General features: G+C 44.9%; 1 protein-coding gene across 1 annotated transcript in view; it reads left to right on the top strand.

The window, feature by feature from the left end:
- myo6a (myosin VIa) overlaps positions 1-16,280 on the top strand; it is a 101,735-nt gene that overhangs the window by 55,069 nt on the left and 30,386 nt on the right. Inside the window, exons 16-23 of the mRNA XM_020619470.1 lie at positions 2,537-2,664; positions 3,981-4,076; positions 4,447-4,617; positions 8,845-8,883; positions 9,107-9,200; positions 12,369-12,499; positions 12,602-12,679; positions 14,071-14,200. Of these exons, the coding sequence (XP_020475126.1) occupies positions 2,537-2,664; positions 3,981-4,076; positions 4,447-4,617; positions 8,845-8,883; positions 9,107-9,200; positions 12,369-12,499; positions 12,602-12,679; positions 14,071-14,200 (867 nt within the window). The remainder of the gene's footprint in view (positions 1-2,536; positions 2,665-3,980; positions 4,077-4,446; positions 4,618-8,844; positions 8,884-9,106; positions 9,201-12,368; positions 12,500-12,601; positions 12,680-14,070; positions 14,201-16,280) is intronic.

Genomic DNA, 16,280 nt, shown 5'->3' with positions numbered 1-16,280 from the left:
TAAACAGGGAGGGAGATGGATGTCAGGTGATTAGAGGTGAAGCAGGTTAATTATGCTTTTTGCTGATGTCCGGCTCCTGTGAAACGGCATCAATATGAGATGCTTAACTACAGCAGCTTCAGCTGGAGAGAGGCAGCGTCGATCCAACACGGACCATTAACAACCGGCTCTGTTCACTGGCTCGAAGTGTTGCAGCAGCCACTGTGTCCACACAAACACCACAGGTGACGTAGCAGCAGGTCCGTGACTGCATGCCCAAAGATTAGACACCAGTGGAAACCGGAAAAACTAAAGACTTTAAACTCCAAGAGGGAAGTTTGGTAGTTGATGCATTGTCAGGTGTTCATTAGTTTTGTTTGTTTATAAAAAGAGCCAACGTATTTATTGAGAAATAAGCCTACAAGTATTTTAAGCACTTTGATTATGATTTGACTATTCAGAGTCCATTCTTCAATGTCCTTCCTCCTCAGTTGGTTCATCATAGAGGAGTACCATAAGGGATGAATACAAATATTATTCATTTACAGTAAAGCTGAGTGAATGATGCTGAGAGTACTGGCCTTCTTTTGACCATTCATTCATTTACCTATTCAGTAATTCAGCCATCAGATTAAAGTTCATCCAGTGTAAACAGTTCATTTATTCACCGAGTCATTCATTCAGTTTTCTTTCAGTTTATACTGTCCATTGTTTGTCAGATGTCAGTAATGTGTTTAGTTTGCACAGCAGTGATGTTCTGGTTTAATATTATGGAACACAGAGTTCAATGAGAGCCCAGTCCAGGCTCCAGATGTGGCTGGAGAAACTAACAGCAGTCACATCTGACACTCGGAGATGGACCCGAGTCTCACTGCACAACTCTGGTCAGGCAGAGTTGTTATGGTAGGTTCTACCATAGCTCCAAAAGAAACCAGCAGAGATGTGTGCTGGTCCAGTGTGATGCATTCAGTCAGCTTGTCTGTAACTGGTTTGTCAGTGTCCCAGTGACACTTCCTGGGACACTTCATCAGTTGGTGTTGCTTTCACCTCCATCAGTCGCTCTGCTCTGGGATGCTTTTGTTTCCAAGACGTCTCGTCATGTTGGACATGTTGATCGTAGCATCCTTGTTGTGTGAAACTGTAGCCCTGCACACACAGTAGCTGAAGCTCCACGTGGCAGAGCTGCTTCTCCCGTTGGTGTAAATGCTCACCAAAGGCAGCTGCTGTAAAGGAGAACAGCTGTGTAGCACTGGACAGAACACGTCGGCATGAACACAGCGGAGTAAAAGTTGAAAAGGATCAGGAATCAATCGGCTTTGTTTTAGTTGATACTGATCCATTAATGTATGTCCAGATCAGCTGAGGACATCTCTGTTAATTCATCCATCTGCTGTTCTCTCAGCGTTGGTCAGAGCAGATGACCAGTTTGTTGATCCAGTTTTGTTCTGGTCTGTGTTCTAGTTGTTTCCTGAGAGCAGGTGAAGGCTGGATGAAGGGATGAAGGGGTGTCTCGTGGGGTTTTCAGGATGAAATCTGGCTGCTGGTCAGAGCCAAGTCCACTGTGCTCGCTACTGCACTGGCCTTGGTTTGCTGGATGCAGTGGCTTTGGCAGTGTGGGAGTGTGGACCACAGAGCCTCCTCGGTGTGTGTGTGTGTGTGTGTGTGTGTGTGTGTGTGTCAGCTCATGTCAGGAAACATTACTCAGAGAGACGGTTTCTTTTAGAAAGCTTTTGTCTTGTCAACAACACCTCGCGTCATCCTCAGAGTCAGTGAATCATCCCCGTAACGCCCTCCTCTGCTCTCCTCTCGCTGAGCTCTCACACACAGGAGCTTTTGGTTTTCTCTGGCACCTTTTCCTCACAGCCTCGTTGCCAGGTCACTGCGGCACTGACCTGCTTCTACTCAATGTGGCCTTTTTCTGTCTTACTCAGTGTAAACCTCCAGTTCTGGGTTAAGGAAATGAGTCGGATGTGAGCGAATAAAATGGTGTGGACAATATGTAAAGGCTTTGCCCAACATCGGTCTAGAGATGTTTGACAGACTTGTATCATGTTTGATTCTGATATTTTGTGGTGGCCTTCCCAGCAGTATAGTTACAGCTGCAGTAGTCGTCGTACTGCAGTTTACAAAATGTACAACAGCAACACAAAATGTTACATTATTCAGTTTAATCAAATATTGATGCCAAAGACACGGAACTCGTTTTAAAATGTTTTTGATGCCTGAAGCTGCAGCTCAACGAGAGCTTACCACTGAGCTGCAGAATTAATTGCTTGTTTTCCAGCTCACCCTTTGTAGTGAAGGTTTTCTTATAGATAAAATCAGAGGGTTGTACAGGTATAAATCCAAAGTCAAGACTTTAAAATAAATAACTACAAGGGTGCTATACTGACACAGTGATGTTCACAAGCTGGGTGACATCGCCCCTGCTCCCCACCGCCTCCCCAGTCCCATCAGGACAAACTGAATCTCCGCACCTCATCCCATTCGCTTTCATACAGCCTGGTGGGATCAGGTGATCTACAGCAGTTTGTGACTTCTTGTGCTTTCTCCACAGACCTGGTGGAGGCGAAGTTGGTCGGCATCCTGGACATCCTGGATGAGGAGAACCGGCTGCCTCAGCCCAGTGACCAGCACTTCACCGACACTATTCACAACAAGCACAAGGACCATTTCCGCCTGACGGTGAGAGACTCTGAAATACGAGGAGGAAGTTGTTCTTTTAAAGTTCTCGAGCAAATGGAGTAGGATAAAAATGGAAACTAGGATATTACTAAACCTTTGGACATCCTGTACAAATGTAACTCCTAGTGGGAACAGACACATCCCCAGTTATTAACTCACAACAACAACCTTAACCAACAAACAGCACCAAGTGCAAAGTGCAGTTTTGCATTGCTGCTGCTATTTTCCTGAAAGATGCCTGAGTTGAACAGAGAAGGGCATCTTTATGCTGTAGAAGATCCAAAAATCCAGTGCCTCGGTGCATAAACGCCAAAATCTCCTCACCAGAAGTTTTTGTCCCGAACTTCAGAGCGACTAAAGGACCTGTGCTACAGGACCCGAGGGGTCGCCCTGGTTCATGCATTTCAAAGATGTCACACAAAAAGCTCGGGCAACACCATGAAGCGCTTTAAACCAAGTAAAAGAAGGTGTAATCCTGCTCAGCTCTCACCCAGCGTTTGAATAATTTGTAACTAATTTATGACTTCTTCTTGGGCAGACCAGATAGAGAGCATTACAATAATCCAGTCTGCTGGATGGAAGAGACAAGTGGCTGCACGTGGTTTGTCTGGCCTGTCGGCTGCTGAGGGTTTCATTCTGTTGCCAGTGTCTCTGAGCCTCAGAACCTCTAGCTACACAGTCATTTTTATCCTGGTTGGGCTGTGAACAGGCCCCAACATCTAAAAAACATTTAAACAGCATCATTCTGCCCTGCGTCGTGAGGACGCTTGGTAAGGTTGTGTGTAACTGTGTCCTGGCTTCCAGCCCGTGCGCTAAGCTAAACTACTCACCTCCCGACTTGAGCTCAGTGAAGTGAGATTAGCATCGATCTTCTCATCTCATTCTCAACAAGAAGGCTAGAAAGTGTTTCAAAATGTATTTAACTAGTTGCAGCGGCTCTGCAGTCATGTTTCACACGCATTTATCCAGTTGTAAAAATTCTATTTTCATTGATTTACTGTTGCTCTCTCAGCTGTTAGCCACACTATCTCTGCCCTTGTTGTGTTCCTCACATAGTCTTTATCCATAAACCGATGCGGTTGAAGTCAGAATTAGGGTTGTGTCACCTTCAGGCCAGGACAGTGAGGTTCAGTGTCTGAGTGATGTGGCGTCGCTGATCTTCATTTCCAGCCCAGAGTGATTGACAGGGCTGGTAATTAGCATGTCGGTGTAGGTGGAATTTATGCAGAAACTCTGCTGAGTCTAAGGGCTTTAATGTGTGTGTGTGCACGAGTTCACACACGATTGGCTTGTGTGTGTGTGTGTGTGTCCCACAGGTACCCAGGAAGTCGAAGCTGACCGTCCACAGAAACGTCAGGGATGATGAAGGATTTATTATCAGACACTTTGCAGGAGCCGTGTGCTACGAGACGGTGCGTTCACACAAACACTCGGCTCTGCTTTCCTGGAGCCATCTTTGAAATTGTCACATTCAGTTATTTATGTCTTTTCTTTAATCACTGGACTGTAGAAAACACTCACCCTCATCTTTCTAACATGAAGGCAAGTGACTGTTCAGATTAGATTACAGACACAGATTCAACATGCAGGAGGTTATTTGTTGCTTTGGACGTTATTCGCCACCTGTGCAGTGGGCAGGGGCAGGTGAAGCCACAGGGAAACAACCAGCCCAAAAATGAGTTTCTCAGCAAGAATAGGCTTTTGACAGTGAGGTCAGGCTGATGCAGGGAGGCCTCCAGGGCTGCGGCCGAGCGTGCAGTTCATCTGTCTCTGGTGTTTCAGACCAAGTTTGTGGAGAAGAACAACGACGCCTTGCACATGTCTCTGGAGTGTTTGGTCAGCGAGTCCAAGGACCGCTTCGTCCATGAGCTCTTCGAAAACGCCAACAACAACAAAGATGTGAAGCAGAAGGCGGGAAAACTCAGCTTCATCAGCGTTGGCAACAAATTTAAGGTGAGCAGAATCGCAGCACAGGTGCAACCATGTAGTCTTTGGGATGGGATTGTTTGATTTAGGACGGGTTCAGGTCTCAGGTGTAATGGGAAATTGTTATCAGCACCATTTTTAGTGCATTGACTGTTGCTACTGTATCAGCATGTTTGTAGAGATAAACATGCCTTTGTGTGAATGCTCAACCTGATAACTTGTATCCTGTTGTGCATCTGTTTCCTGCATTTGTATGTGTGTTTAAGAAGAGATGTCGCCCTCCGTTCTAGGAGCCTCACTCTGTTAACACTCTGTACGGAGATGGCCCCTTCCCTGCATGGAATAAATGCACAACAGCTTTCAGATTTGGTATCAAGACTTTATTCTACACTCACCAAGCCTTAATAACATCATGTATATACCACAGCACAGAGTTTTTTCTGGCATGTGACTTTGTATCACATGCGCTTTGTCAGTTTGTCAACAAAGTAGAACTAGTTTATCTGAGTAGCTTTACTTAACCAGACTAGATTGGGAAGCTTTGCTGTAGTTCAACTTGTTCCACTGTGAAGAATCTGGTTGCTTGAAAAGCTGCGTTTTCAGCGTATCTTCCCCGTCACTGGGAGGTTTAGAAACACTACACACTTCACCAAATGCAGATGCTGCAGACTGTGGTTTGTATGATCGGAGTGAAGCTGTCAGTGCTCAGGTCCCTTCAGTGCAGCTTAAGGATAGGGAGACTAAAATCTAACCAAATGCAAAGGGTTTTTTTTTTTAAATAATCAGTTTCTGTTGAAAATAGCTAGGATGAGGCTTTTCTGATGTTTCACATCTGCCTATAACACTGGTTGCTGTAATTCTCTTGTCACAGGAACAGAAAGACTCAAACACTCCATGGATCAGAACAGCAGGCGCATCTCTCTCTGTGTTGTTTGGCACATTCAGAGCAGAGAGAGCTGTAGTTATGGAGGAGGGATGTTAGACTCTCCTCCACCGTGACTCAGCATCTCACCTTGATATGTGCTCTAATGTGTCACCTCACCAAAGGCAAGGTGAGCCAAAAACCACAGCGCTTGGCTCCACTCAGTCATGGATATAATGGGAGAGAAAGCACAGAGCCCGAGGGAGTGAGGGGTCTGTTATCAGAGAGCGGCGCTCGGCTCAGGCGGAGGCCAGTTCTTTACAAAATCCACAGGAACGCTGGTGTCTCTCGTGTTCTAATACTTGAGTGTTTCATGCATACGGAGATGTGGTGTGTATGTGCTGGGTTTTAAGTTTGCCTGTAGAGAGACGTCACCTTTGTGAGCTGCAGACTCACGGTTACATTATCACAACAATTTCTGAATAATAATCATCATCATAATTATATTATGATGATGATGATGATAATGATAATTATTATATGTAATAAATCACAATAGATATGCCAAAGTGAATTTACCAAACAGCACACAAAAGTGTCAAACAATAAAAAAGTCTGTAAGCACTAGTTTCTACTAGTGCACGTGACACTGCAGAATAATCAGCAGGTGTGTGAAGTGATTGGCGTGCAGAGCTCTTCTCTGGGTGGATTTGGACTCGGAGCAGATTGAGTCCGTGTTACCTGTGAGCTCTGTTACCTGTAGTTGTTCCTAAAGCCTCCTCATCCCTCCTCCTCCGCCCTGCTCCCCTTTCTCTATCCCAGCTGTGATTAAGGTTCCAGAGGTGTGGAGGAGGATGTGGATAGGCAGACAGGAGCTCTTGATATGGGGAGAGGGGGGAAGAGCGCAGTGATAAATCTGAGTGAGCGGAGGTGACGGAGGACACCGCCTCCTGGCTGGCTGTGAGAGGTGGAGGGCCTGTGGGCTTTCATTACAGCCACACACTGTAGCTTCATCCTAAATCAGAGGCCGAATACATCATAACAAGGGCGTCCTGCTCCAGAGACACAATGGTAATTGGACCTGCTTTGGTCTGAAATTGAAAGATAAAACCGAATGTGGATACCTCGGCTCCACTGCACAGCGTCCAGCGACGGCCCTCGTGGAATTATAAAGTCGTCATGTTTATGAAAGTGTCCGTTAATCACATCACATAAACAGGACTCACGAAGAAGCTGCTGGAAGATGTAAACAGTTTATACACAAGGACACTCCAAAGACATTTCACTCTGAAAGGAATTTGAAACAGGGCTGACACAGTGTGGCCGAGGGTTGCGTGCGTGTGTGTGTGTGTGTGGACACGCAGGAGTCTCCTGCTCTCGATGGCGCCCTCTGCCTCCAGCTCAGTCACTGGACGTGATGCTTCTCTTGCTGCCAGAGGGCAGAGATGAGATGCTCTGGTCAGACTGGGAAACTTCTCTGATGTGGCTGCGTCCAACAAACACATTAATGGATAAACAAGGATGCTGCTGTCATGCTAACAGCTGCTAGCAGCCGCCACGTGTGCTGTCCCTGTCTGATCGCTGTTTGTTTGTCCTTCCATTATTGAGCCTAATTAGTACACAGTCAGGACACATTTACATGGTGCAGGTGCTGTTCACGACTCAGAAACGTACGTTATAATGAGACTGAATAATGCATCGCCGACGCTACAGGCTAGCAACAGTGAGGAGGGTCATGATGACGGTGACCCGACTGGAGAAGGTACAACCCTCCTGTGTTGGAATATTGATGATTCATCAATAATGAAAGAGCTCTGTGAATGAGAAAATTTGAAGCAAGCACTTTTTAGTTTAGTTTGTCATTCTGGCTACAGTACAGAATAATTAATGACGTGAAAGGAGTTCAATAGTAGAAACACTGTAGAAATGTACTAAGACAGAATCTGATGGGAAACCCAGCTGTGGCAAAGCTGTAAATGGAAGCTTTTTGGCTTAGTCGTTAGTTGCTGTTCTACTCCCGAACTTAGACGTTGATGATGCAGATTTGATGAAGTTTTGCTGCTGAAACTCTGCCCTGCTGCTATTCAAAGCGAGTTGCGGGAGGCGTAAGGAATTAATCCTTTTTGACCCGTGACGGGCTGCAAAGTAAGAGGATTCTTGCTCATGCAAATTGAATTGAAAAGCTTTTCTTTGCTAAAGCTGTTTTCTTCTCCCTGGTGCCTCACTCGTCCACCTCAGCAGCATTGTCAGCCCCAAACTGTGCAGCTCGATGGTCTCTGAGTAATTGTTCCCACATGTACCAGGCAGTAATACAATACCCCATTGAATCTCAGGCTCTGGCACTGGCAGCTTTGGGCCACAAACTGCCCGTTAAGCTGCGTATCATTACAGATCTGGAGGTTCATACCACAACTTAATCATGATTGCATTTGATTTTGCATCTGATCTGCCGCTGTGAGCTTCATCGCGCTGCAGCTGAGAGCAAACAGGAGCCTGATTGAGAGAAATTAGATCTTTGTTCACCCAAAGTGTAGCAAACGCACACAAAAATATGAATGATATAACTGCAGTTTTGGGGTGTTTAGTTACAGTAGCATCATTTCCACATAGAAGCCCTGGAAACGGTTTCTGAAAATCTCACTGACTGAGCAAAACAGTGCAGCTGGTATTGTTCATCCTTGAACGTCTGGTCATCGGGACGGGGCCAGAATGAGGCAGTGGCTGGATGTTTACAGGGTCTGACGACAGAGACCTCAGCACACCTTCCAGTTTTAAACAAACCGCACTGATGCAGAGGCAACATGAGCGTCTAGCCAGCTGGCTTCCAACGTCATGACCTGCCAGATGTGTTGTGGAAAATCTGGTATGTTTGAGTCCAAACCTCAAGTGTGATGAATAAGCTCTGGTTCAGAGAGTTATACTTACATGAACTGTTACAGCTGCATCGCCGTGTTTCCTGTTGATCAGTGAAATAGTGTGAAACCACTGAGAAGTTGTGTCTCTTGTGTATGCGTTGTTCCTCATGTGCGAGACAAACAAAACAGGAACCCACAAAACAGAAAACACTCCCCAGGGAACCTTCCGTTAGCCAAATGCTTGGAGAGTCTGGGAAATGAGGGAAATGTCAGAATGAACTGCAGGTTGTTGTGTTTCCGTTTCTTCCTTCTGCTGTGTTGTGTGCAGTTTATTTGAAATGTTGTACACACAAGTAATTTATTTGAACACTCACTGAGGTGTGTTAACTGATGTTTGTTTATTCATTCTTTGGTTAATTAACCAACACAGACTGGATTCCAGCTCGTGGTTCTGTGGCTCCCATAAGCTCAAACTCCAGTCTACATTTCTGTCATCACACAGACTGAAACCGTTTATTTCTCTGTTTCTTTCCACAGACCCAGCTGAATCTTCTGTTGGACAAGCTCCGCAGCACGGTCAGTGTTTCTCCCTCGCCCTTCTGCAGCTCTGTACATGTCACTGAAGACAAACACCTGCAGTTTGTGTCTCCCCTGAGATACACAGAGCATCATTGCCTGAGTCTGAATCTGATGGATGCCATGAACCTCTGTTACAGTCTGTGGTTCCTGCTGTTACTGTAATGATTCCAGTTTCTCTTCCTGTTGTGTCCCCGGGTTTCTCCCTCCTCCTCTCATCCAGGGCTCCAGTTTCGTTCGCTGCATTAAGCCAAACCTGAAGATGGTTAACCACCAGTTTGAAGGAGGTCAGATTCTCTCCCAGCTGCAGTGCTCTGGTCAGTATTTTCTGTGGAATCTGGTCCATTCACTGCTGTGCACGATGTTTGAATCCCACTGTGTGGCAGCAGAGATAGACGTGACATCTCCGCCTCTCACTGAGGAGATCAGAGATGGTCTTTCTGGGAAACTGATTGATATTGATGTCTGTTTATGAACCATCTACCTGCTGCATCATTTCCTTATTCTTCTTATAAACATGAATATAATGAGCAGGGATGTAATAATTGTAGCGGCTCACACTTCCTGCATTTCCCCTTATACTCGTTACTGTGTTGCTCTTTCTTGGAGAGATCTCAGTGATTTACAGCTAAATAACAGTGAATATTTATATGGGCAATTAAATCAGTGATTAAGTTTAATAGCCAGTAAAAGCTGGTCTGTCCTTCTGTCCATACGTCTCAGCTAAACTACATGCTAGCAAATGTGTGAATCCAAAGAGTTAACACTTCATTTTGACATTCAGCAAAAATACAGATGGTAAAAGTTTAACATGACGTAGTCGGACACAATATGAAAACAGTACGTTTCCTTCTGTTAACTTCTAGCTGTACCTCATGTTCCCTGATGTTCCTGGCGATCGGATTTCCAGATGAAGCCGCCTCCGTCATGAGTTTAAGCCACTATGACCGCTGTGGTTACATAAAATAAGCCTGGCTGAAGCAGTACAAGCTGCTTTACCAGGCTCTGCTGAGAGATTTATCCCCTAGCAGACACATTTGTGGGATTCTAGTAGAGGTTGTATGCGGCACTCTTCAAGGTTTTGTAACAGCAATTAACACTTCAGCCTCGACATCTCTCATCTTTTATAATCTTTCCCTTCAGTGTGTTAAACACGTTTGTTGTCGGTACAGCCCGATCCTGTTTAATATAGAAAAACCAGATGTTCTTCTACAGAGTGAATAAACACACAATGTCAAGAAATCTCCTGACTACACAGGAGGATAAAGAACCAAGGACAAACACAGAGAGGGACTCAACCTCTGAAACATTTGCCAAAAAGAAAGAAGTGTTTGCTTTATTAGAAATGCTGCTTAGAAAACACTAATCTTCAGACAAACAGATTGTACGGGTGAGTTTTAAGGACATCATCCAAAATTTAAAAGCATTGTTCAGTGTTTCTGCAGTTATCACGTCACTGAAACTACAGCTGTTGTTAGACAAAGTTGGTTAGATGTGGCGATGTCCACTGTCAGTTAAAACCACACACAGTTTGGTGATTTACCCTCAGGAGATGTCCCACACCTCCAAACTAAAGGTGGGATTGTGGTGACAGTGGCTTGTGTGGCAGGGCCATGTGTCGTCCTCGTTGCGTTCATGTTGCTGCAGCAGCACACACAGTCGCCACCGCTGCTGAAGCTCAGCTCAGTTTTTGTTTAAATCCACCGAGATTACGTCGCTTATCGTGGCTCAGATTGTGTAAATGTAATTTAGTATATCATTAGAAAATAATGCTTTTACTGCCTGGAAGAACTGCAAATAAATGTGGTTTAACAGTATAATAAGTGATCTGAGGCCGTATCCTTCCATCCTTTCATCCTTTGGACAATATGACTGTGAAAAACTAATTAAAATTTAATTCCATGTGCTGCTGATTGGATCGTAGCAGAAACCCCGATACCTAGATGTAACACGCTGTTCTTTTCCAATCACACACTCCTCGGCTGCATTACTTCCCGCCTCGTACAACTAGATTTCTGTGTTCTGAGCTTGAATTGTAACTTTCACACCAGTTTCTTAAACTTTTTTCTTTTCCTCAAACCAAAGAGCGTGTGAGCAGTGCTGCCCTCCCTCCCCTCAGGTTGAGAGAAAAAGAAATTGAGCTCGGGTTTAATATCCTCAGAGATTCTGATTTTGCTTTCATCCACACAAACTCAGCGATGCCCTGTTCAGATACCGCACCCTGGCAAGCTCTTTATCACCTTGATTGGTCTGGGATTCGAAACGCCGATGCTTTGGAATAGATGGGGAAAGCCTCTGTGTAACAGCGTGAGGTGGTTGGGTCCAAAACTGGACGTTCAGCACCCAAAACAAACGCTTCTATTGTGGGTTGTTCCCCTGAAAAATGAGATGTGGGTTTAGTGGCACCGTGGGACGGGGCTGGATTCTCGGTCCCCAGCAGCCTTTGACTTGTTCTCATGTGAAGAGACCAGACAGGCTTAGAGGGCTTTAGTAAATCAGTGACATACTGAAGCTGTGTAATACCTTATAAGTTAGAAGCAGAGCTTAATAACCAGTGAGGGATTTTAGAGGCAGCCAGTGGGGGGAGACTAACACTGGGATAAACTGTTCAGGAACGCCATCACTTAGCCTGAATATTTCTATCAGGTAAGCTTCAGTTTTCTGGAAACTAAAGCACCAAGTTCCTACTGCCTGAATCCTTAGAGGGTGAGATCGCAATAAAAAGCAAGATGTTTTTCACAGGTTCCTTTGAGAAGCTGGACAGAAATTGTAATTGTTGAGATTCAGCTTGTCAGATAAAATGAAGTGCGGCTATGAAAGAACAGCCAAAAGGGGGTTGTTTACAATTTACTAAATATTGAAGGTATTTTACTAAAATACACTAAACAGATGTCCTTGGATGGAAAGAGAATGAAAAGAATATGAACATTTGGCAATTTTAAGACTTAACAGCAGTGGATTATGTGGTGACAGTGATATGTACTAGTTAATAAAGAATGACTAGGCAACAAAATTCAGTTCAGATCAGTTTATTTGTGTAGCGACAGATCGTAGCAACAGTCGTCTCAGGACAGTTTACAAAGTCAGGTCTAGGCCTTAGCCTCATTATTATTATTATTATAGAGGAAAAAACCCAACAATCCCCCTCGAGCAGCACTTGGCGACAGCGGGGTGAAAGAAACCTCCGACAGACCCCGGCTCTTGGTGGGCAGCCTTCTGCCTCGACCGGTTGGGGTGAGTGGATAGAGGAGAGAGAAAGGAAAAGAACAGCAACAAGAAACAAGTCAGTCTGTGGTGATATGAGTTGGCAGCAACATCAACAAGGTGCGAGAGGTGAAAACTAATCCAGAGGTTATGACTCGGACGTCTGGTGCCAGCTAGTCTCTATGCTACAGACACATTTGGTCAGTGCCACAGTAAAATGAGCAGTGTATGTGTGACAACTGAAGGAGTTTGCTGTTTGTGACCCCTCCCTGCTGCCGTAGGTATGGTGTCGGTGCTGGACCTGATGCAGGGCGGCTTTCCCTCCAGAGCTCCTTTTCACGAGCTCTACAATATGTACCAGAAGTACATGCCTCCCAAACTCACACGGCTCGACCCGCGCCTCTTCTGCAAGGTGAGTCCTCAGAACCTCTGGGCCGGCCCGCTTCTAAGCTCTTATCATTTAAATATAGCTCCATTTTCCTGTTTCCCCACGGCTTGCATGCTTGTGTTGCAGGCTTTATTCAAAGCCCTGGGACTGAATGAGCACGACTACAAGTTCGGCCTGACCCGAGTGTTCTTCAGGCCCGGGAAGGTGAGACTCTGTTCCCTCCTTGCACATGCTACTGTGGCACATCAGTCATGTTGGCTGGAGCTGAGATGAGGCTCTCGAACAACGCACAGCCAACACATGGGTTTTTATTTCTCCACTAGATGAATAATTCATCACACTTGGGTTAGACGTGTGGAAGTGCATGTGACTGTGCAGGACACGCCAGAGATAAAGAATAATAAATACTGGTGTTTCCATGTCCCTGTGGAACTGTCAGGGATCTGATGACAACAGCATGCAGAACATCACACGATGCTAAATGACCGTTTTGACGTTTCCAGCTTTAGTGACCTCTAAAAGGCAGAGACGTTTTAGGCTTTAGCTCAGGTCACGCATCGATGCTGATGTGTAATCTGAGGCACAGCTGCACTCAGACCTTACGCAGGCTTTGTATTCGGGAGCTAGCAGAGTAAAGTCTGCTTAAGTTCCGGGTCGACTGACTCAGACATACAGCTCCCTCTGAAGGAGGCTCTGGTGGTGTGTGTGTGGAGTAACACAGTTAGCGTGGATTGACATGATGGCATGAAGCTGTGGACATCTTCCACCAACAAACTGTTTGTCTGAAATCAAACCCGACTATAAGAAGACGCTTAGAAAATAAAAATGTGAATTCTGCAGCTTCTGTCATTATTAAGGCAGCAGCCACAGCTAAGTTTGGAAGTCAGAAGCTTCCAGAGGACACAGCACAGCAGACTTTCAGTTCATATGGACCAGGTGTCAGAATCCAGCAGCGCTGATATGATGCAGGGCTGAAGAAGAGACTTCACTGTGGCTGAAATAAATCTCTCAGTGCTTCCCATCATGTTTTAGCGAAATAAGAAATGGCCTTTCACAGACCACAGAAATGAATCTCTATTACTTGGACACTAGTTGAATGTGAAAATATAAAATGTTTTAAACCAGCTATTCAGAATTTACAACCACTGGGATTTGGCTAAAATGGAATATATCATTTTTTTTACGCGGATGATGTTTCTCTAGCTATTTGTCTCCCTTTGGTCCATCTGGGGACTGATTTATGGCACTGTAGGACTTTGGCAGATGATTTTACATTGATTTATATCTACCTATAAATCTGTTTTTTTTATTTCACTTGAACTAACAAAAACATTATCACTAGATCAAAATATATAGTATATCAGGACATAACACTTGATTTTATTATTTATAGAGGTTTCAACTGAACAAACTGCCTTAATTGACTTTCAATTACGAGCTGATTTTGTTTTGTGTTTTTAGCCTTAAATTACTTATGGACATAATTAAAATTCGGTTTATAAAGACTTGAGTGTGTTTCGGACTCTGGAAGATAAAAATATTGAGCAACTCGATTTGTTAGTGTTTCATATGTCTGCACGTCTCTCTCCGCCCAGTTTGCAGAGTTTGACCAGATCATGAAGTCGGACCCGGACCACCTGGCCGAGCTGGTGAAGAAAGTCAACAAGTGGCTCATCCACAGCCGCTGGAAGAAGGTCCAGTGGTGTGCTCTGTCCGTCATCAAACGTAAGTGTCTGCGGAGACTGTTTATCAGGAAGTACAGCCAGGGTACCAGGGCCACATCCAGAATGAGGGAAAAGCATCGTCACCAACAATTACTTTTAACTTTTCAGTAGTTGTCAAAACTTCACAGTGATTTTCTCAGAGAGAGAAAGTGCAGAGAGGCAGATACAGTAGATATTTGGAATAAACACTGCAAGAGCACATGTTAATCTCAGGGATACACACTTGGATCCTTCCGTCCTCAGAGAAGCTTTGATTAACTGATATTGGCTTTAATCAATTTGTCTGATTTTCTAATTAAAGATGGGACACAAATCTCCAGCTCTGACCTGAACAGAGGAAAGCAGCTGTGGGTCATACTCCTGCTGAGGTTTTATCCAGGTTAAGCTGTTGGGTGCAGTGTTGATAGGCTGAGAATGAGCCCCCCTCTGTCCATAAACGCTCTCAACCTAAACAGTTTAAAACCTGAAACTTGAGCAGTGCATAGACGGTATCGTAATCCTACATGCATTTCTTTTGCAACCACTGTCACTGCAGTTACTGGTAATTCTTCTCAGTGTTGTCCGGGCAGACATGTTGGAAATCCGATCATGCAAACAAGAGGCAGATCAGTATGCACAGATGGCTCAGAAAAATGCCCGAGGGCCTTGTGGACGGGGCAGAGTATGACAGGAAAACAAACCATGGCGGTGTATGTGCAGCGGAGCCAGACCGCTGTTAATAATGTGAGGGTGAGCTCCTGGAGGAGTGGTGTATCTGTTTGCTGTTTATCACTGCAGTGTCTGAGGAGAGTTCACGTCAGTCACTGCCCTCGGTGCACGCTCCCGTCTCTCTCTCTCTCTCTCTCTCTCTCTCTGTATTTGGCTTAATCAAGCTTTCGTCTGCCTTTCTCACTTTTTCTGTCTCAGTTATTCAGCTTCTTTGTTTTTCCGTTTCTCTCTTGGTTTCCCTCCGTCCTGTTTTCCCCTCCTCGTTGTGTCGCTCTGTCTGACTCTACCTCTCACCCACACTGTGTTCTCTGTGTTGATCAAATTGAAAATAAGATTTATTTGGCAGGAACTGAATAGAGGTCAGTGTCGCTGAAGCATATCATCATATCTCATTAAAGATAAATACATTTTTCCAGTCCACGGGGTTTGTCATGTTAGAAAAGGCAGCAGACACTGCTCAGTGCAACCAGTCGGTGCACTTAGTAAATGCAAAGGCATTCATTCAGTTCTGTTATTGATGTGTATTGATTGTGATGCAGAATAAGATGAAATGAATTTAGTAGCGATGGTGTCTCTCTTTATTCCTTCATCTCACTGGCCCTCCCTCCATTTCTGATGCTCTCACTTCAGTTTTAACTGGCTTTAAAAACAGCGTCGCTGTTGGCAGAGCCTGGAAAGGATGTGATCACAAACGATGTGCTTTGATAAGAAATCGAGAAGTACTGCAAACATATGGGAAAGTATACCGTATGAGCATATGAAGCCATTTCTCTAGTTTCTACAAATTGAATCTGTGTACAGGGAAACAGAACATAAAGGGGGCGGCAGGGCTTTTTATAGCAGCATAAACTGCTCCAAACATTCCCCCATGTTTGGGCACAGAAACCGGGGACATCTGATGGAGTCTGGTCCCGGTCAGCGTGACGAAGGCTGGGCGATGATCCTCCGTTCAGACCAAAATCTGTCCATGGCACCAGTGATCAAAAACAGTCACTAGACAGAAATCATGGCAGGAGGAGGCAGGAGAGTGACTTTAGGTTTTGGAACTGAAAACAAAGTCTGACCTGAGAAAAGGAACATTGGCATTGAAATGTTTATATTGGCACTGAAGAAAAGGATCAGACTGGGAAAAACACCGCACTGATCATCTCATTTTGGTTTTTGAATTCTTATGGTTTTTTATTGACAGTCCTTTTTTCAGCAACAGTATTTTTACAGTAAAATTGGAAATGAGAGGAAGAGAGAGACAGCTTTTATAAATATACATTGTACAATATGGCAGAAGATTTCAGACTGAAATCCTCCCTGCTGTGGAGCGTCGGAGGGGCCGCCCTGCTGTGGAGCGTCCGCTCTGTTGTGGGGCGTGGGGGGGG

This window comes from Monopterus albus, unplaced genomic scaffold (genome assembly GCF_001952655.1).
Source record: "Monopterus albus unplaced genomic scaffold, M_albus_1.0 scaffold220.1, whole genome shotgun sequence".
NCBI lineage: Eukaryota > Metazoa > Chordata > Actinopteri > Synbranchiformes > Synbranchidae > Monopterus > Monopterus albus.
The sequence above is the reverse complement of the archived record's forward strand: the minus strand, read 5'-3'. Positions and strand labels throughout refer to the sequence as shown.